This window comes from Cupressus sempervirens, chromosome 5, assembly GCF_028749045.1.
Source record: "Cupressus sempervirens isolate cs-2001-9-10 chromosome 5, ASM2874904v1, whole genome shotgun sequence".
Lineage (NCBI taxonomy): Eukaryota > Viridiplantae > Streptophyta > Pinopsida > Cupressales > Cupressaceae > Cupressus > Cupressus sempervirens.
Genome location: NC_143122.1, coordinates 203,030,194 through 203,053,166, shown reverse-complemented (window position 1 = coordinate 203,053,166; position 22,973 = coordinate 203,030,194). Strand labels below are relative to the sequence as shown.

At 34.8% G+C, this 22,973-nt stretch overlaps 2 protein-coding genes across 4 annotated transcripts in view; one reads left to right on the top strand and one right to left on the bottom strand.

Annotated features, from left to right (window-relative positions):
* Positions 1 to 22,973, bottom strand: part of MSH1 (MUTL protein homolog 1) — a 255,585-nt gene that overhangs the window by 16,465 nt on the left and 216,147 nt on the right. For all 3 annotated transcript variants that reach the window (XM_089829144.1, XM_089829143.1, XM_089829145.1), the window contains 2 exons: positions 9,812 to 9,878; positions 9,123 to 9,419 (listed from right to left, as the gene is read on the bottom strand). In XM_089829144.1, the coding sequence (XP_089685270.1) occupies positions 9,123 to 9,419; positions 9,812 to 9,878 (364 nt within the window). The remainder of the gene's footprint in view (positions 1 to 9,122; positions 9,420 to 9,811; positions 9,879 to 22,973) is intronic.
* LOC149555123 (uncharacterized) lies at positions 151 to 1,393 on the top strand. The gene is made up of 2 exons (XM_089829146.1): positions 151 to 552; positions 684 to 1,393. Exons 1-2 carry the CDS (start codon positions 201 to 203, stop codon positions 1,256 to 1,258), a joined length of 927 nt encoding a protein of 308 aa, XP_089685272.1. The 5' UTR covers positions 151 to 200; the 3' UTR covers positions 1,259 to 1,393.

Genomic DNA, 22,973 nt, shown 5'->3' with positions numbered 1-22,973 from the left:
GATGAGGATGGTTTTTGGAAACCCGCTAGAGAAATCCTTACGGTAAATTTATTGCAATTTAACATTTAGTATTTTGCTTTTACTTTAAGTAATATTATTTTATATTTAAGTTTTGACTCAAATTTTTTGTTTTACTTTATGTGTAGGTCACTAAGCCCCTTGTAGCTTTGCTACGAACTGCTGATGGGGAGAAGCCCTCTATGGGCTACATTTATGAGGGCATGGATAGGGCCAAGGAGGCCATCAGAGCCCAATATGCAGGAGTGCAGGAGAGGTATGGCCCTGTTTGGGACATCATCGATAGGAGATGGCAGAATCAGCTCCATCGACCCATCCACGCAGCAGCTTACTATCTGAATCCGGCATTTCGTTTCCGTCCTGAGTTCAAGGCGGATGCGGAGGTTCTCACTGGCTTATACACAGTGATTCAGAGATTGAGTAGCGATGAAAATAGCGTTGCTGCGATTGTTGAGCTAGACCAGTTCAACAATAAGGAGGGGCTACTTTTCTCTGGCAGGATGGCCATAAATGCTCAGACAACACTACAGCCAGGTAAAAATTAAATAATATATTCAATGTTCATGAATCTAGATTCTAAACTTAAAGTTGATTATATAATGCATTAATTTTAGAGTTGTAATTTGTAAATGAGACTAATTGTTTTTATTTTTTCCTTATTTCAGATAGATGGTGGCAAATGTTTGGGGCCACAACCCCAAACCTTCAAAAAATTGCCATCCGCATTCTGAGTCAGCCGAGCAGCGCTTCTGGATGTGAGCGCAGTTGGTCCATGTTCGAGCACATCCACTCGAAGAGGAGAAACAGGTTGACAGTGCAGAGGTTGAATGATCTTGTCTTTGTTCATTACAACCTTCGTCTTAGGATTAGACAGATTTTGGGCGCTGACTCCTCTCCGATCATTCTAGAGGAGATTGATCCAAAATCAGAGTGGATCACAGAGACCGTGGACCCAGTCTTCACTGAGGAAGACCGCGCGTGGGTTGACCAAGTGGATGTAGACGCTGAGGCTGTGGCTAGGGCAGAGGAGGCAGCTAGAGCACGTTCAGGCATTGGTAGACGCACACGCGCACGCACAGACGCAGGCCCTAGCTACGTTATTCATGAGCCCATTGCCCATGCAGGGGACATGGCTCGGCGGTCCTCTAGGACCTACCTTACACGCCTTTCTCATAGGCAAACTGGATACTCAGAGGCTGAGGTTGAGGCTGCAGCAGAGCTAGAGGATGATGAGGCTTGAGCCGGAGCCTTGTTTTTATATTTTGTTTACACTGTATAGATATTGATAGTGATACTGAATCACTGATAGACATATGTTTCAAACTTTCATGGATCTTCATCTTAGATTTATACATACATTTATGATTTGATGTCTTATAGATCTTCATGATTTCATCTTACTGATTCTATGATTTGAATCATTATGATCATTTGATTTTTATTTACTTCAGCTAGCATACAATTTACATTTTAGTACATAATGATAACATAGTTATGTATGTGATGGATTTTATGTTTCATGTTTATGTATGTTAGATTCTATTTGATGATGTTATAGTATTTTTAAGTTATATTCAATAAAGGGTGCATGAAATAAGTCTTAAATTGTTAAAATCTTTACATTTAAAGGGTTCTTTCAAATTTGCCGATTCACCGGCAATTCACCCCCGATTCACGATTCGATTCGGCCGTGCCGATTCCGATACGATTCCGATTCACGTTACTATGATCCAGAAGTCTACATAATCAGTGAATAGTCTAACGAGTTCAAAAATGACAACATGAAGCAATGGATATTTTCTGAATCCTTCTACATATTTACTTGGGATCCACAAATCATCATGGCACTATAAGAATGCTTGTGGGCAAGCATTTTTCAAGAAGGGCAGATTGTCATATCCCGATTCTAAGACCTAAAGACCTACCAATCATAAAATAAGTTATAATTAAACTTATTAAGAGCAATGAAATACAAGCACTAAACAATCCTCCCTATCAAGTAGCTTAGGAGACATTATAAGCAGTGATATTAGATATCATTGAGGCAGACTAAATATTATATTGACAGAATATATTAGACAGTATTATTACAGTAAAGAGGGAAAACAATATCCAGAATATCAACTCATTAATATCACAGGACTTAGTCAAAGTCAATAAGAATATTGGTTAACAGCAACAGTAATTATATGTAATGTCCCCTTTTTGGGACATTAGAAATATTAAAGGACACATTTATATGATATTAGAATTGACTAGGAAAGCATGGACTCTTATTATAAAAGGTCAATTTAATATTCAAAGTGGGCTAAAGATGACAAGGAGAGATAAGACGAAAAGCCAAGAGAGGAGTCGAAGAATCACAGCTGTGGGAATAAAAAGAGAAGAGACTCTTTCATTTGGCATACTTGATTTATTATTCAAATTTCAATTTCTTTCTTGCAGAGTATTTAGAAAGTTTCAGCTTTCAGCCAATGTGAGGACATAGCCCTTCGTGCCGGCATACAGTGGACACAAACCCATTGTCCGTGGAGATGTTACTTCAAGTGTCTTGTATAAGCTTACAGGTTCTTATCTCAATGTTCCAATCTGACTGTAAATTTTGTGTTTAAGATTGGATTTTGAATGTTGATTATTGTATTGCTGTTGTACAATGCAATAATGTTGTTTTAAGAAGATTTATGAGAGTTTACTGGTTTCATTTTGTTGGTTTGTAACACATTTCCATATGCTTGAATCCTGAATCTTATTTTGAGAAAGAAAGGGTTAATATCTATTAGTAAATCTACTAGTTTCTATTGTGTTTCGTAATACATCTGCCTATGTTTAAGTCCTGAATATATTGTTGAAAAAGAAATCGAGTAAATGTCCAATTTGGGATATTTCAGTGGTATCAGAGCCGGTGTATTCTGCCAGCTTGTGAAGCTTAAGAAATAACATAAATGAAGGGTTTTGTGGTCTTGAATAATCATCGAACTTGAAGAAATTTTAGTCTGAAAATATCAGTTTTGCGTTAAATAGCCATGGGGAATGAAAGATTTCTTTTAAGTAACAAAGTTAAGTATTATGGACTATGTCATTTTCCCAAGCAAAATTATTATTGGGAATGTATTGAATCATCGCCAGGGATAAACTTTGCTGAGTAATTGTAGTGTTCTAAAAGGCAAGTAGCTAGGTGACTAAATAAAACATGCTAGGTGCACCCAAATTCAGACACTTACATTGGATCAAATGTAATAGCCCAGATTGTTAGCAGGCCCTCTACATTACCAGAAAACTTAGCAGATATAATAAAATTATGATGGCATTGATTTTGTTGTATTTGAGATCCATTAGCTTTTTTGGTTGAAGGCTATAACCAAGGTGCAAAGTTCATGAGTTGTGTTGTCTAAAAGTGATTCTAAGCCATCAGATGAAAAGCATCCTTCTTCAAATTCTAGCCACGAAAAAATCACCTTAAGAAGCTCAATGGAGATAACCCACTGTTAAGTCACAATGGAATGCTAGGTAATCTTGCAGAAGGATACACCGTTAACCTTGCCAAAGAACACAATGAAAAAGAAGTCAGAGTTTCTCCTAAGACTTCATACGTCTTGAAACACCACCAGGTTGCTAGCATATGATTTATGTTGAAGAGTTGACTGACACGTTGGCGAAGCCACGATTAGATTGTAGTTGCGAAGTTGACAGGCCTGTGTTATTTCTAGGGGAGTTCGATTTCAAAGGAGCCACATTAACCATCAAAGAGATCGCTTTTACCTCTATTGGAATGATATCGAGTTTTAGTGGGAAGATGAAACACCGCTTCAGGAGGTTATAATCATAGGCTTTTTGTGCGTTAATAAGTTTTGTCGGGAGTTGGTTAGCATTAGTGCAATGACATTTGGAGTCCCATGCTGAAAGTTGTAACGTTTCGGGTAAAAGAGACACGTGTCAGGGGCAAACATAGACAACTACAGTTTTTAAAGAAACGCCTAAGAAATTAGAGGTATTATAGAATAATCGGCAGCAAAAGTGAAAGATTGGGAAGTGGAGACCATAGCGAGCAAAGTTACCATCATGTGAATGTAATCGATGGTGGTAGAATTGCCATTGGAGTTGAAACGCCAACGAAAATATCAAAGAAATATTGTCGTTTGAAAGGACATGCAAAGTACATAGGTAACAATAGTGACTTCTCGTAGCTGAAAGAGACGCATCCACTCTTCAAGAAGACACTACCGACAAAAATCAACAATAGCTCGTAGGTGGGTGTCAAAGAAAGTCTGGGTAGTGGTCCTGCTTTCTGCATCATCTAATACAAGGAGGCCACCAAGATTTGAATTGGTGATTTATCCAATATCAAAGGTTGCTCAACCTCAGACAACTACTTTGCTATCAAAAAGTTGAGATTAAAAAAAAAACAAAAAACCCGTGTTCAGCTTGCTAGACCCTGTGCTTGTGCTATTTGACAAGGGTACAAAGGTCGGGTATAGAGTTCTTTTTGAAATCGAGGGAGACAAAAAAAAATTGCAAACAATTGTATGGAGCTTGCATAAGGATACCCCCAAGTGTGATCAACAATTCAGTTGCAGAGGAATCATCTGTTTGGCAAAGCTTACAGGTTTACACCATACTTATCTAATGAACAATTGCTGGATGACATTCTTGGGACTTCAGATGATCAACACTTTGAGTCATTAATTCAAAATCAGAGCCGACAAGAATTTGGTGATGATGATTTTCCAACTGACGTAATTGATGAGTATTTTGAGAGTTCCCTTGAGCCTTTCGAGGTTGATGAAATCCTGGAATAACTTGCACAAGATGGGATTCCGTTTTCTATAATTTCAAAGGCTGCAGAAGTTCATTCATATGATGTCTCAGATAGACTGATTTTGGGGAAACAAATGGATTCGCAAACCACTGAAATTCAACCAAAATTTCCTTTTATGGGAGGGAGGGTCGTACGGTAAGCCTAGTTGGCCATACGGTGGGACTATGTGTCCATACGGAGGAAGATGTACGGTTTGGGGGTTGAGTCCGTACAATGGAGGGGAGTGGAAGGTTCCAAGAATGGTCGTACGGAAAGTGGAGTGGAAGGTGCCAAGAATGGTCATATTGAAATTCCCAACAATATAACTCTTTATTACAAATACAACTCTTCATATTTCCATGCCTTAATGCATGATGAATGTCACATATCATTATATTTAATATTACAATTATCAGAAACGTCATTTTCAGCTGAAGGTGACTATAATGGAATTAAACCCCGGAGATAAAGATTTGTACCACAGCTACAAACTCCAACAATAACATTCAAAAGATCTTCCGAATGTTTACCAACTTCTATACTACCTTTCAACCCACACAAGTTCCTCTTCAATGCATGATTAACTTAAAAGCACTACAACTACTCCCATTAACAAAAGAGTCCAAATTTTGTGTCTTATGTCTAAATGTATAGAATTAGGTTTATTTTACTCCTCCATTGGGTCATTTTGAGCATTCAAATTAGCAAACCTGCTATGTAAATGTTAGTATTTGGAGAGCACAATCAAATGCCAAAGCCATAAAATTCTTTCATTACAGCTAAGATTTATCAATAGTTCTCTATCATGGAATGGCTCTTCCTTGTCACATCAACATCATACTACTTGAGCTACAAGGCATAAGAAAACATATATTGAGGTACATATAGCTCGTTCTATTTTCCATGTACAATGGTTTCTATCAAGGGATATGTAGATGAATCCACCGTATTTGTGATAATTACGATTCTCTCGCAATTGGAGCTAATATTCTTGCAAATTTGTCAAAATGGGTTATTTCTTTGCAAACCAATCCATCTCACAGATTTAATGAATGCAATTAACATCAAACATGAAATCAACCCAAAACAGATCATTAAGAACCAAGCATCATACAATGATTGCAGCACAAGATAAATATCGCCTTTTATTCACTCATTTCACACAAAACATAATGGAAAATAATGCCAACTTGAACCTCAAGATGCACTCGATGTATGAAGAATGAAGCAAAGTGTATTGTCTACAATTCTACACCATACTATTTTGTGATCATCGGTCAATATTCATGGATTTCCGTATGTTTTCAGGTGAGCTAAAAGACCTTCATTGATTTTTGAAAGCTCACTTTAAGGTTTTCTTGGCATCTAGTGATGGTTGGGGTTCACTTGGCATTCAGGACTGTGGTAACACTCTTTGTAGCGTTTTGGACATTTCGAATTGTCCTCCACAATTCTTGGAGGACATTTCTATTAATAAGTCCCCATTTTGGCACCTAACGTCATACTTCACCCTTTGTCAAGTCAGCACAGAATTTTATTTAAGCATGCCCCAGCGTAGCCATTCCATGGTGCCACCATTTCTGAGCAATCCTATCAAGGTGTAGTGCTACATACTTGATTGCTTCATCTCTGCGCACTGAATTGAGCTGAAAATGTGTCCACCCTTAGCACCCAAGCTCATGTTGTTGATTTTTTAGATCCATCGAAGAAGGGAAGGCTTAGCTTGCTAATTTTTTTCCTTAGATCATTATTATTGTCCCTATTGCCCCTAGTAGGTAAATGTTTCATCCTTGGGTCGATGTAGTCCTTCAAGTACATGTACAATTGTAGACCATCATCAAGCCAATCTTGCTTGGACTGTTCTCACAACTCAACCAATTAGGGACTATGATTCTCTTGTTGCTCGGTCCTCGAAAGGAAGGTAGGCATCCATGGCCTTGAATTCGATCAATGTGTGTGGGACATCCCATTGACTAAATTGTCACCATTGCCATTGTTCTTTCTAGTGGCTCCATTAACCCTTATTACTGCTAAGGCGGTGAAAGTCTCATTACTTCTATTGTCCTCTTGTCAGTTAGCCCAAGATGGCATAAATATTTGTTTGCGCATCTAGCCCAAGATGGCATAAATATTTGTTTGTGCATCTCCCATTTTTTCTAGGGAGAGATATATTCTCTTTTGCTAAACTATACAGTTTTGTCTTTTCCCACTCATAATCTCAACCCAACAAGGTCACAAGGTCAAAGCTCTGAAACGACTAAAATATCCCAAGCATACAAGAAACAAAGATAGATAAGATAGACAAACAGCAATTTTCACTTTCGATTAATGTTCAAACAAACATATTTGCAATTATAATCATGACAAAGCTCAAGAAATTGTCCATCTTGGCCTTCGAACAATTTATTCCACATTTGAAGCTGTGGAAGAGTGATACCAGTATGTCTGTGCAGATGGAAGGGTACCTAATTGACAGGTGTCTGTATGCTTGAGGTGCAGATGTGAGTATGTTTGGCATACCAGTGTCAGTATGTCTAATCTACTATTGTCACTGCTGATGCTGTTGATAGCTCTGTATGATATCACTGTATGATATGGTACTGCTGATGCTACCCTCACAAGAATGATATGACTGTAGTTGTAATAGAGGAATTAAATTGCTGCTGTCATAGATATATGTGTTTCTGATGTTGCTATCTCTGATGTCACAGGTATGTATGTTACTGTTATTAAGATAAAACAGGCTCTAATCGGAGCTCTAACTTCCAACAGTGATGTGATTGGCTACCATGGAAATATGATATGAAACTGCAGAGCACAGATGCATCCAATGCAAGCATGAAAATACATTAAGTTGCCAAAACAAAGGATTTTCTGATTGCTGATCTTGAATGCTAACAATGATTTGCCAGAAGGAATGAAATGCTGGTGATGATAAAAGTCTATTAATCCAATTTGTCTATATGAGACTTCACCAAATAGGGATCAATAGAAGACTAGGGAGGAAACTACAATCCCCCAGTGAATTCCAATTTGGAATTAACGAGACAAGTGAAAATCTGATTGATGATGGAAATTGATCAAGAATGCCAATACATATAAGAGGCCAAATACCTCGTTAATTAAGCAGGTGAGCCTACAAATAGGTTGGCACTAAAGTTAGAAATATGAAATAGGAACATGCCAAAGTGTAGCACCAAAAGAAGGCCACAAACAGGAGCCCCCCTAACACTCCCTTGATAACTTGTGGGGGACCAAAGGAGCTATAAGGTGAAATGATAAATATTTCTTGCTTAGAGGAAAGGGAACATGATGAGAATTTAGCCAAGGATATGAAGCATATGCTGTAGTCGTTCAAGTTCAATATCAGAACAATTAAACAGGAATATAATCATTTTAAACCAAGTACATATTTGGGACCATATGATGAGAACTGAAGTTTTCATCTTAAAAAGAATCAATCCCATGGGGACCTTCAATTATTTCATTTGTACCAAAATAGAAATGTCTTTCTCTATAACATTACCCACGATAAAAAGATACTCCCAGACTGAGCTTTACAACTCCACAAATATATCAATACTCTATTATAAAAGACACCATAATGCCATTCTGTGAACAAAATTGATGTTCAGCATTGACCAAACCTTGACCAGCATTCAGTAGGCCTCACCAAGGTATATCACAATGTGACATGACCAAAAAATGCCCTTTAAGTTCCTTCTAAAGATCTTTGCATAGGAGGAATACACTCAGAGTCATTCATCTAATCAATAAAATTAAGATTTACCAAACAATAACATGTACAATTTCATCAATGCCTCTCACCTGATTAGAATTTCAAAGATTGCATGAATCCTAGTTTCTGTAGGGTTATTTAGTTTATCCTCCAAAACAAAGCTTTGCAATCATAAATTTATGAGTCGCCCAGAAAAAGGCTAACCTCGTCTCCAACCGATTTCAGTACACAGTGATCTCACAACTTATTGATATGTATGTGTTTCTAAAATTAATGAAAATACATTAAGAATGAATTACACGTGACAAAAAAACTAATGATGATATAATTTACTAATTTTGTTTACATGATCCCAGTTCTGGTAGATCAAGAATGCAAATATTTACAAAAATGTCCAATAGCTGTATAACGTACTTACCAAACGTTGCTTTACTAGAAAAGGCATTATTTCACAATATATCAACTTGATGTTTAGAAGACTAAAAAATGCATTATTAAGAATAGCTTGTCTTAATTTGAGGAAACCAAATTCAAGGCATGATCCAAAAGTAAGAAAATAAAACAGGGTACCTGGAATGAGCTTTTTCCATCTGCAGGGCTGTCAGATGACATCATATGTAGCATTATTGAATCAAAATGTGGTACGGTAGCTTTTTCAGCAGGAATCATTAACCCACAAATGCCAAGAACTGCCATTGCACAAATAGATCTAAGTACACTTGACTTTCCACCACCATTTGGTCCAGTTAGAAGAAAGAGTGATTGCATTTGAATTGTGTTTGGCACAGCCGCTCCTTGTACCATTTCGAACCAATAAGGCACTAAACCTATTACTTCTAATTGGTTTCTCACTTCTCCTGAAGTTTCCTGTGTTTTGAAATGCTTCAAACCATGAGGCTTCAATAAAATAGAACTCCAACAAATAATATCTTAATAAATTATAACCATAGATTGTTTAACATCGATTCAAATATTATTTTTCTAATGCAATTAGTTGCAATAAGCAATAAGAGAATATTAATCAAAAGACCAAGTTTGAGTACCGAATTTTAGCATCGAACTAATATGTAATTTACAGAACCCAAATGTGGGAAGCATCTATCAAAACAAGCATATGAGAGAATTGAAACCTCTCAAGTAAGGTTGTACTGCCATTCCAGTACATAGTACATGGGAATCCAATTAAAAGATGAAAATCAGATCTCCCTGTTAATAAATCATTGCATGTTATAATAGGCCACATTTATAAGTAAACTTACTGATGAATTTGGATTCTGATTAATCTCTTTAAACATTGGAAAGACCCAATCACGCCTTCTCCCCTCACTGAACAAAAACATAAAAATTTAAATTGCATGAAATCAATGTGAGAAAAAATGACAAGAATAATGATACTTCTTGTAGAACAGTTTCGAACATAAATGCACAAGAAAATTTGAATAAGAGCATGTCAAGATCTATTTTCAATCTAACATGTACATGACAGTAAATTTCTTTAACTAGAACTATCCAATGCATGTGGCAGTAAGACAATCGCATTGCTACACACTGATAAAGAAAAATCATTATTGAATATAAAACTAAATAGGATAGTAGAAAACAACACTAAATTCTGCTTAGCATACACACAGAAATGAAATTGGTTTTAAATTTCAATAATTGTTCAAAATGGCAAACATGGCGAGACTGAAAGCATAGTTCAAAAACTCAGACTCGGCAATGACTTGACTGGCCCAAAAAAATTAAAAACTCAGAACTTGTCAAAAAACTTGGGAAAGAAATTGCAATAAATGAGCAAATTTATTGAACATTTTAAAATAACCTAAGTTGTTGGTTCAGGTACGGCTATGGGTCGTGCCATGAAAACCTGGTACATGGATATGTGAAAAAAAGTAGGGGAGGTGGGTATGCATCTGTACCTATGCACGCACACATGTACAGAATTGTAATACTAAATACATTCGATAGTTGATAAAATAATTAAATATATTCACAAAATCATATATATTAAATTGGTAAGTTTAAAAATTTAATTTAAATATTTAAAACTGTTTAATTATTAAATGGTATTACAAACAAACAAATAAATAAATAATGTAAAATAAACATATATTAAATAATAAAAATATTATTAATATTTTAACAAATGTGAATTATTTACATGTAAAATACATAGTTCAGTAAAATATAACAAGCTCCAATCCGGGTTGATACTATTAACAAGTATGCAAGGAGGAATATAGATAGAAGGATTTGTCATGGCTCAATGCATCCAAAAATGAGTGCCCTATCCAAATCATTCATCCTGCTTATGGCATGTCATCTATTCCTCCATCAGATGGATGTTGCCAACTGCCTCCAGTCATAGTTTCCATCATGTATCTCCCACCCAAAGCAAGGAGTTGAACAAATAAATTAGGAGGTATTAAAATCGAGTGGCTTGGGCTTAAAGCTACTTGTAGACCCATCTTCCAATGAGGATATCAAACAAAGTAGGGATTTTAGAGACAAAGTTTTCACATTGCCAAACCCAAGCCCACATCCAAACCCATGGCGAATCTGCATGCACATCTAGCCCCTGACTCCAGTATCCGATGACATATTAAATTACATAAATTTTTAAAATATTCTTAAAAATGCACATTGTACTAAATTTGTTGAGCATATCACTAATTTTCTTCATATATAAATTAAATATAGAGTTTATAAGATATCTGAATAACAAGTTGGAAATTGGGTGTAGTGACCCTAATGGTTAGAGGGGCAGCAAGCTGCACAAGGTGTTAAATGCAAGAAAAACCCAACCATTGTAGGGGTGTCGAGGTGAAGATCATCACCAATGAAAATCATGTTTTTTAACTACAAGCAAGAAAAAGTAAATTGTATGAATTTAGAAGTTGTATATTTGAAAGATGCAGTTTGTCAATTGTCACTAAAGAAGGCCGCCTCCCCTCATGTCAAAATGAAATTTAAGAATTAGGTTTTGCAAACTTTTTTGAGTGTGTTTTTTCTCAACCAAGTTTTTGCCTTTTTTGGCAAGTTTTCACTTTTAAGAAATAATGAATTCGGCATTCTATAGAAAATCTTGTTGAGTTGTTTTTTCATGAGCGACTCAAGGGAATGTCTAGGTCCCAAGCCACATGACATTCCAGCTATCTTTTCAACTATGGCATAAAGCATAAACACATTCACATAAGTAAATATCTTTACGAATATCTTGGCAAGGGAAAAGAAAAGGATATCTTCAATTTCTTGAGATAACATCATGAAAATATCAATAATCCCAAGAATGAAAAATTATTACAATGAAGAAGAAGATGAGGCAAGATAATAAGATAAGATGAATTTATTAATGTCCAACGAAAGACCAAAAAATAGGTCCCAAGGGATTACAACAACACAACAAAGGAAAAGCCAACAACACCCAACAAAAGGTGGTCAGAGAAAGGAACAAAACCAAAACAAAGACAACAACCAAGAAGGGAACCAAAACAAGAAGCCAAGAAGCCACGCTAGCAATCCCGAATAACTGAGAAGAATTCCAGAACCAAAGGATAGGACTTGGGGTTGGAAGAGACCCTAAGTTGTCGTTAAGAACCTCTGGATCAAGACCTCAACTAAAAAGAGGGTGTGCAAGAGCACACAACCCGAGCAATCCTAGAAAGAGAATCGAGAGGCCGCTTAGTTCCTTGAACTAGGGAAACCACAGTATAAAAAGATGTGATCAATTGAACCCAACCCTGATGTGGACTAATGTGGAATGGGGAAGCATTGTTAGAAAGATAGTCTTGGAGCCTCAAGGCCTCTTGCAGGTAAAGGGCAAGGGTCTTCTAATCAGTGTACTCGAAGATGTCACAACCCCATAATTGATGTATGAACAAATATATAATTATAAGTACACTTGTTTTGAATACTATTTTAATTATATTACCAATATAAAAATAACAATTAATCAATGGTTAAGATAGGTAATTTATGATCAATATTATTAAGCTTAATTGATCTTTATTCTTATTAATCAATATACAATTAATGTTTCATATTAATCTTAATCAAGTAATAAAATTAATAATATTATTAATTATGAAAATAATAATACACAATTCATATATAATTAGTAAGCTTTCATATTAATATTGAATTAACATGAATAATATAATATTTTAATTGTTTAATATTATTATCCTAAATGACAAGATCGACAATGTAAGTGACAATGCGTAATAACAAATGCCCAATCGATAGTAATGTCAATATTAGAAAAATTCAATTAAATTAAATGTATCTCCAAACCAATTATGAACTACAATCAAACAAATTCATATTGAAATATTGACATCTCTAAAATTTGTGGCTTTTGACAACATATAAGGGAGTTTGGGAAGGCAGCATAAAGGGCATCGAAGGGGATATTCAAAAAACATGGAAAAAAGTAAATGGAGATTTAACACATTATAGGGAGTGTAAGACAAAATATTCCATGTATGGGGAGAAGTATAAGCAATAGAAAATATATAGAGCAAAAATAGAGGCAATATAAGACATGTCCAAAATATATTAATAAAGGTGAAATTTCATACGTAGTAAGGGAATTAATAATCAACTCACATAATAAAGACTAGTTTAAAGAGAAAAATCCAAGATTGTAGGAGATGTGATTAATTCCATCTTGGTATAAGATTTGGGATATGCAAGAAATTGGGAAATGATTAACACCTTTAGAGATATAAATTACCACATTTTTCTTTGTTATTAAACATTATAATGCAATTATAATATGATAAATAGTCAAACATGTAAGGGTAATTCGATAAACAACCTTCAAGCATATCATTGGAAGGATGCATGTGATAATAATAAATAATTTTATATTATGTTTATAGAGAGGAATTCAATAAGGACAATTACGAGTATGCTTATATACATTGATATTCAAAGACAGATGTCAAGTTGGTCTTGCCCACAATTATATTCATAATACACTAGAATTCGCATACAAGTCTAGTTTCTAATCTATTGATATAGGCTTGAAGTTGATAGGTGGTGTTGTATAGGTAGAGATTGAGTAAATCTAGAGAGTGCATTGGTGTCAAGTACCCTACGATAAGTAAACCCATGTTCTCCCAAGGGTTGAGCATAGGAGAAAAGTAAGAATTCGAGCTTAAATATGTTAACTACCAAATGCATTATGAACTACTCATTAATTGCTTAATGTTTGTTAGTCATTAGAAGATAGCCTCATACTCAAAGGCACGACAACTATATATGATAGTAATATGTACTAAGTCAATTCTTTAATCACTCATTAACACAACCAAGGGGATAGGGAGTTTGCACAAAAAAGGAGTAATTACTTCACGTTGAGGCAAAGATTCCCAAAACAGGCTTTGTTCATGAGGGAGTAGATAGTTTCTATATCCAAGCAACAGTTATTCTACCATCCACCTTAGAGTTAGTGATTAAGAGAGGAATAAAGAACTAAGGCTTAAGTATGCATTATAAGTTGGTGTTTCTAATTATGGCAATGATAGAGAGTTGGAATTCTCTTACAATGAAAAACATAATCCAAACAATAATTGGAGACTTTACGAGAAAATTAAGAGAGACCCTATTATGGGTCATTACAAAAGGATAGGAGGGACTGAAACTCTCTAAATAAACAATAGAGCCCACCTCTAATCTCATAGTATCTGAAGCAAAAGAAAATAAAATGATTCTTGATCTCAACAACCCCCAAAACGCATATCTGGCAGACCCTGTCCTTTCTCTATAAGTGATGGTCAAACTAGATATGTTGGCTATGGGAACCAACTCTAAAGGACCCAAGGGGAATACGAAGTGCATGAGACTAGCTAGGAGAAAGAAAGGAGGGACGAACAATGATCCCACTTTGAATCTCTAGAAAATGCTTAGCATATAAATTCATTCTTGGATCAAACCCCCTAGGGATTTGACTTAAGTAGTGAGAACATACTATCTATAAATATCCATCCTAATGTGTTTGTTCAACTCCTATCAAGGAACTAATAGATGAGTTGGGGCATCTAAAGAGTATACATAAGAAGTGAGATGGTCAACATCAATCCCAACTGACCTCAAAAGAACAAAGGCCTCAGAAAACCAGCAGTAAGGCGTCCCTATGGGGTCTAACCACACAATATCAATTGAGGAACAATATACGAGGTAGGTATACTTGTGGCAACCCTCCGAGGAATCCGTGAAACAGCATAGGTGATGCAAGAACCAAACCAAATAAAAAATAGTACCCAACCTAGTAGGATGGACTCTGACCTTAGCCTAGACAATACTCTTCGAAGTCGTCTGCCAAAAAAGAATAATGCATCAAAGAAAGAGTGTTTGAACCCACTCAATTAAATCCTAATCGGTCTCATGTAAGGAGGGCTCCCACAAAACAAACCCATAGAGAATGTCAATCTAATCAAAGAATCCATGAGTTAACTTTGACGTCATGTCTTGAAAGTGATGCTTGAAACATTGTCTCTCAACAAGGGCCAAAGAGTCATACCCTTTTTTGATACAAGGTTGGCACGCAGGTCTCATACTGAAATGAGAACCAGAGAACATGATTCCCAGATACATATGGGAAGATGGGACCTCAATCTCAGAACCCTAGAAGAAGAAATGGAGATGAGAAGCCTTGAGATAGTTAAAGACCACCTTGGTCTTCTCGAAGTTCACCATAAGCTATCATAAGTTGTAGGAAGTGATGTTGCAATACAAGTTGCAATGCACAAATCTGAACTAACAATGATATCTCTATAAGGAATTGTTATCACAACCACAAGATGGAGACCGATGTAATGCCCCCATTTAGTAGCCAAGAAATGCATTCACTATATTGCACTATGTTTAGCAATTAAACAGTAAAATGAATAATAAGTTACTAAACAATCGCAACTTCCCCGAAATCTCATGAAGACTCTAATTTGAATGCTCGAGGAAATGATATTGGTCCTTATCAAAAATTAATTGTTTCTACTAGGTTATGTTCTTAAAAATATGAATGAACTTCGATATATATCAACTCATATAAGTTATAGTTGTCCCTGATACATGATTTTAAAATCATGTATTGACTATGCAATTCTGCTTAGTATTAATTATGCAATTTTTCTTACAATAATCTTGAAACTAGACTACTTTACCTAATTGAAAACTCTATGATTATGCAGTTCTAACATGGGGCTTTCTTTGACTTGTATAGATTTGAAATGTGTGCCTTGTAGTGCCTACCCCTAAGTTACATTTTTGCTATCATTGCCGAACTCTTTTAGGATAGTTTTATGTTGATGATTATTAGTAACATTATCAGATATTGTTTCAGATTCAGTTGATATATGATGAGATTACTTGGTACTTTATAGTTCATGTATGTATGATGATTATTACAGTGTTTGTAGTTATTGATGATGATTAGTTAGATGATTTAATATCATGTGTTTTCTTATGGATACTTACCCCATACTTGCATGTGTATGGTGTGTGTGTTTGTTTTCTTTCTGTATGGCATTTCTGATGTAGTTAAGGAAGGGAGTCGTAGTCACCTGCTGGTCGAGATCTACACGATGCACCACTTCTTGCCATTGTCTGTTTAGCTTAGTATATATTGTGCTTGTACATGCATGGACTTTATGCAAGTTGCAGGTATCGAGTATCGACTTCCCTGAATTGCCAGGATGAGCGTACCCTATCACATTATCTCAATGGTAAGAGAGGGGAATAAATTCTCAAGTTCAAATCCCAACCCTTTAAGCCATTTGTCCTAATTGAAAATTAGGACAAGTATCTAAGTCGAGTACCCTTCGAATGTGTCAGATGACGTAATTTGTGATATTAACCCTTGGTTTAATTTTGTATGTGTTTTGCTATGATGGGTTTTCGTATTTTATTTTATGAGTCTTTGGTGTATTTTCAATTAATTAAGTCTAATTAAAAGATTTAATTAATGATTTAATTTAATGAAAAATTAATATGATATTTTAATATTTAATTTTATTTAATTAATTGGGAAATTAATTAAATAAAAAGAATTAATTTGGAGATAAAAGTTATAAGTTTAAGTTTGGAACGTGATAATATTTATTTAATTTGATAATAATATATTTAGAGTTCATTTTTAAATAAATGCTAAATAATATTATTATTTAAGTTAATAAATATTTTATCAATTAAGTTTCGAAAATAAATTTAAAAGTGGAAAAGATATTAAAATTATTAAAAGATTCTAGATCGCATAATGCATGCATGTGATTAAAATATATTAAGATAAAACAAGTGGATTTAATAAAATGAGTGCACGAGATTTAAAATTAATAAATTAATTTAAAAAGTACCAAGTGAATATTAAATAAATTAATGTGTATTATTTTAATATTTATTCACATAAGAGTATGCGAACTCTTGTGAGTTGTCATGTTGACAACACAAGAGTTTGCACTCTAATTATGCACGTGTTGTCTACACTTAGGAGTTAGCACATTATGTGAGCACATGGTGTCTACAACATTCTAGACACCTCATCATGTTCATCCTCTTATTGTGGAAGATATGTGCTTAGTTGTCATGCTTATCTCTTAGTTCTTTCTAAACACATTCTAGATACATCTTAGAGGCCTTTATATACAAGCTCTCCTAATGTGTATGGACAAGCTCGTATGCTTCTATAAGCTCAAATGCTTCTACAAGCTCATATGCTTCTACAAGCACTCCTAATCACTTGGGGGGGTTTCGGTTCTTGGAGGAATTGCGAATGTTAGAGAAGGAAGGAACTTTCGGAAAGGAGAAGGTTTTGAGAGGAGGAGCTTCTCTACAATTTTCTGAGGCGTAGCGAATTAGCATCAGTGTCAAGGTAGGCGCTTGTGATTATTTTGCATATTTTATTACGCTCTTTCTTTTCCTGTCTTCATCGTGTCTGTTATGTGTGTCTAAATAATTCTCTATGAATGAATCTTCAATTTTGTAATTTGGAATTCGGGAATGTATATTGTTTCATCCAGTTTTGGAAATTAAAAATATTATTGCAATCTTCCCTTAGTAGAATCAAGATTTGGAAATTGATTCGGGTTTGGGTTCGAATTAAAATAGAATCTTATTATTATGCATTAGTTTTATATGATTTATTAACTAATCTAATTTAATTTAATTTAATTAAGATTAGTTAATAGTAGAAGAACTGTAATTAATTATTAGTCAATTTAAGTAAATGGATTTTTTTTAAATGAGGGCAAATTAAAAGAAAAGAGATGTTAATAAGTGTTTAGTGGAATTAAATAATTGAATTATTAATGAGATTGATTTTACTTATAATCACTGAAGATTATTTTAAATAAATGATTGTCCTTGAAGTGTATTAAGGAAATTGTAAACTAATTATTTGAAAGTTGATAAGTATCATTCTAATGTTTGAATAATGTGAATGATTTTATCTAAAAGTCAATGGAAACTAGTTCAATGATTTAAATAAGTAAATAATTATCTTCTAATTATTTTAGAAAATTGTATAAATTAATGGAGGGATTCTATGCATTATTCGAAAAATAAATGGGTTGACTTGTAGAAGAATCACCCTTGAAATATACTTGAAACAAAAACTGAAACCTCATATTTGGCTTAACCATGTGATTGCGAAAGCAAACTAAAATATATATTTGTATCTTGTTCTTTATGCTATCCATGTTTGGGGTTTGGGTGGTCCTAGAGTTTTGACCAGTTAGGACGTCTACCACAAGCTTGTGAGTTATGCGAATGTGATGGCATGTTGATGTTATTTGATCTCAATCTTTTTAAAACCCAACCATGGTAATGTGATGGTATGCTCTATGAGATGTTTGTATTTACTGATTGTTATTGCTTTCCAGTCTTCTTGTGTGAAGCTAAGGTGTATGTATTTGAGATACTTGACTTAACCATCTTTGAGTCATTGATCAATTATACTTGAATTACTTTCCAATCGCCTTGATGGGACTGAAGTGTTTGTTTTGATCTTGATGATGTCATGTTGTGACATGTTTTGACTTAACCATTTTGGAGTCTTTGATCAATATTACTTTGAGATATTTTTCGGTTCCTCGTTGAGAACTGAAGGATATTATGATTATCATTGGATGCTTTTCAGTTGCTCATGGAGAACTGATGTGATTATTTTGATTATCTTTATGATGCTTTCCAGTCACTCGTATAGGACTAAGGTGATTTTGTGATTTGTGATTTCATGAGCCTAGGGTAATTTATCTACATGTAGTGTCGAGAAGTGGCTTGCAATGGAGTCGGGGCCCTAAGTGGCTACCAGGGTAACTCATTGTAAGTTATTTAATAAGTGAAAACATTTACACTAAATGGGAGTTAAAATGAACCTAATAAGATAATTGTATGTTCTCGCCCATGCCTCGAGTGCTAGTACAGACTAGGATGGGAGTAGAGAGAACGCTTGGTTGCGACCTTGCATTCCGTAGTATGCCTCGTTAGTACGAGAGGATACTAGTGGCTGCATAGGGATCACTAGGGGGTCAGGGTCTATTGAGAGACTACCAAGGTAACTCTAGCATGATTCGTGTGATGACACTTTCCCCCTTACATAGTAAGTTTCCTACATGTCATTGTTGTGCCTCTGGGATTAGATGTCATTCTTATTAGAACCTTTGAGTTAGTATACTTCTAAGATTCCTGGACTTAGAGAGTACTTGTGTTATGTGATTTGATATCCTGTTTGGGACTTGAGACTATCTCCTCGGCGTGGTGGGAGTGGGCCATTTAGGTTCCACGAGGTCGGGTGGTAGTGCTTTATCACTCTTACCATTTGAGATCCGTCTGTAGACACCGTGGCTGGAGCGTTCTTTGTTGGCATTTATCTTCGTTCTGTTCTTGGATCCTATGATGGATGTTATTTACTGGTACGTTCCTTTATATTGATGATTAGCATGTGATAGATGATGTTATCTGCTTTGTAGGATCATATTATGCTTTATTCTTGCATGTTAGATCTCTTTATGCATATGTTGTAGCATGTTTAAGAGTGACATCCCTATTATGATAGTACCGATGATCTCTTCGGCGGCTTGGGATGTTATGCGCGGAGGGATGGCTAGGGCCCACGATGGTCTAATGATGCTATTGACGGTTGGGAGGAACCGAGCACTTAGTTGTGTTTTATGATGGATGGTTATCTTTTACGATGGTTGTTATATATTTATTGATGGATGGATGTACCATGTATGTTAATGGTTTCATTTACTTTATTGCACTTGTATCATGGATTCGATGAGGATGATGTATCTTTATTTTTATGTATGTATATTCTTTTAAGTCTTTCATACCTGTGACATGTACAGTGGATGATTGAGCATTCCACATTTAATTGTCAAGAGGCATTCGAAACAAATGTATATTATGGACTGTAGACCTTTAATTATTCTTTCATGTGGATGTGGTAGTTGTTAGACTTAGTATTAATTAGATTAAATGTGACTCAATGTCTTGAGATCCTTAAGGAATGTAACCTGTTATGTATGCTTTTAGATGATTACATGTTATTACTTCCGCTATTATGTGTTTGATGTGAATGGTTTATCTTTCATGTTTAAAAAAAAATTGTTTGGAAAACTTAGTAAAACTTTAGGTTAATTCTTTTGGATCCCTTGGCGGGGCGTTACATGCCTCCATACTATATTGACTTCTATTGTGCGATTAATCCTTTTCAAATTAACATAATAATCTAATAAAGCTTTCACACCTCTTTTATTTCCATCTTACAAGTTATCACAGTATGAGTTTATAAAGGTAGCACTCTCCTGGAAGTCACTAATTTTCTCCTCCATCGTTGGTTAGGGCCCTCTCTATGTATGTTATTATCCTTATTAAATCCTTGTATTGTTATTCACTAGTCTTCCGTAAAAATGTTTTTATAGGTTCTATTTATCTGTCTTGACATACGATATACTAGCCTTGTATTATTTATATTTAAAATGTTGATAAATGTTCAAACATGAAAACCTTGACTTTGCATTCAGTATATTGATTGATCATTGTCTCAAAATCTATTATCACCATAACACCGAAGCCCTCATATTTGCTTATCATTGGTGATTTGTAGTATATCCTCGCGACTTCCTCTTCTTAGTGCTAACGGTATTAGATAATGGGTGCATTAGTTGAAACCTATTTATTTTTATGGATGTTGGATGCAACATCTTGCTATATTTCTGAATGTGAAAGTAGAAATTTCTCCCATGATCGAGAGGAAAAGTAGTAATGGATAATTGTTATATGCTTTTCCTGATATTCACGATGATTTTATTCTTCCTACTCATGGACAATAATCTTCTATGCTGAATAATGTCCTTTCTCCAACCAATGATGAGTTGAATGTCTTAAGGATTATATTTTGCTAGCTCCATATCAATCTTTTTCTCTTTTTCGGCTAACTGTGTGCGATAAATTTGGCAACAGCAGGACTGAATGCTATCCATCTTGAACTCATTATAGCTCTATAGAACAGCAGATTCCAGACTTAGCAAGTACGAGGCTTTTTATGTCTTTGCCAATACTATAATGCTGAGTTAAAATACTCAGTCCATCCTTTGAATGCTCAGTCTTATCCCACCCCCCTCTTTTGATTTGGTGTATACTTAGATACATCTTGACATAGAGTGGGGATTGGTTGCCTTTGAAAGGCGTGTCTAATGCTTAAGTAAATTTTATTATTTAGTTTGCTTAGATCTTTCATTAAAATACATTCTCATTGGCCAATTAGTCCCTTTGTTATCTCCATTATAAGTTGTAATAAGGAAATATAGTTTTCATGTTAGGTAGAAGTATAAAATAATAATATATTGTTACAAGGGGTACTTTAAGATTAAAAAACTATATATGTGAGTGTGTATAGTTTCTTCGTCTTAATAATCTTAATCAATATCTTTATTTAATATACCAAGGTGTAAATTTAATCATCTTTATATATATCAATGTTGGATTACATTATAGATTTCTTCAATTTTGTCATATGATTATATTTCTCTAAATTAGTTTTATTTTTTTATTGGTAAGAGGCTGAAGCTAAGATTAATTATTATTATGTGTTGTGATTAATTATTATTATTATTTATTAAGCTCGGGCAGACTCGAAGCCAAGACCTCCCAGATAAGAGGCCCACAATTTACCGTTTATCTAATTTATGATTATGTCAATATATTAATAATATTAATTTATTGTTGTCAATTAATATTTTAATAATAAATAATATTACATTATTATTTTTACTTCTCAATTAATTTATTTTAATTATTAATTACTAAATCTTATTTAGGAATGGGGGCATCACAACCTGAACAGCTTTTTGGCTCCTCTTCATCTCAAGATTTTGGAGGGAATAACATTTTCACCAGATTATTTTTCAAAGAATTGGGCGAGCTATCTATCATATTGTCAATTGCTTGCCTAAAATACTGCAATATGTTCCCCTATCTTTCTACAAAAATTACGTGAAAACTGCAGAAGTGACTTTGCTGGCCTAGTTGATGTCTCAAAACTCTCCCGGCTTTCCTAATGAACTTAGTCTTTGTTTTTGAAGTACTTCAAAGTGGCAGCTCCTCCAATGGCCTTGAGCATCCCTAAATCATATTCAATGCCAAAGCATTTCCTGATTCTAAAACTTTTTTAAGTAGTAAATCTTCCACTTTAAATGGCATCAGGTGGTAGCTTTTCATCAGCACCAAGATCTTCTGAAACAATGATCATTTTGAGGCAGACATTGTCAGATATAGTAACTGTATGTATGCTCAAACACAATTATCATCAGTGATTGCTATTGTATAGTATCTGAAAAACAAAGCTACCAACTACGCTTTAAATGGCACTCAATTGGTAATGAAGAAATCAATAGCCATGAATACCTGAATCCAATTATTGCAGATGACTGAACCGCAAATTTCAAATGCATAGGAAACACCAATTCTATTGTACACTAAATTTAAAATGAATGTGTCTGAAGATGGGATTTAGTATATTAACACTCAGTGATGTCGTTTGGAATCATTAGTAGGCAGATGACTGTCGGAAGCATTGTCGCATGTTTATTGTTACTGTGGCTTTCCTCCCGTTGTTTGCAAAAAAGAAATAACTTCTCCACTAAAGCTTTATAAATTGCTTCTGCAACCATAAAGGGTTTCTTTGTTGCCACAACTATGGGAGTATTCAATTCAGCAACTTTTGCCCTTTGTCAAGTTACCGATACAACTCCTCACTGCCATCTCCTGACACCACTTGAATATTGTTCCCAGTCAAAGGACCCACAACATCTGATAAAGGGAAAACATCACAACCTCTCAAATTTTTATACTCCCCATAAAATGGAACATCATCTGAAAACTTCTATTTGCATAAAGCAACTTATCATTTTCAATGTC

Coding starts and splice junctions, on each gene's coding strand:
- LOC149555123 (XM_089829146.1), top strand. CDS start 201: ATGGGCTACATTTATGAGGGCATGGATAGGGCCAAGGAGGCCATCAGA. Junction 553..683: donor TCAGACAACACTACAGCCAG/GTAAAAATTAAA, acceptor TCCTTATTTCAG/ATAGATGGTGGCAAATGTTT.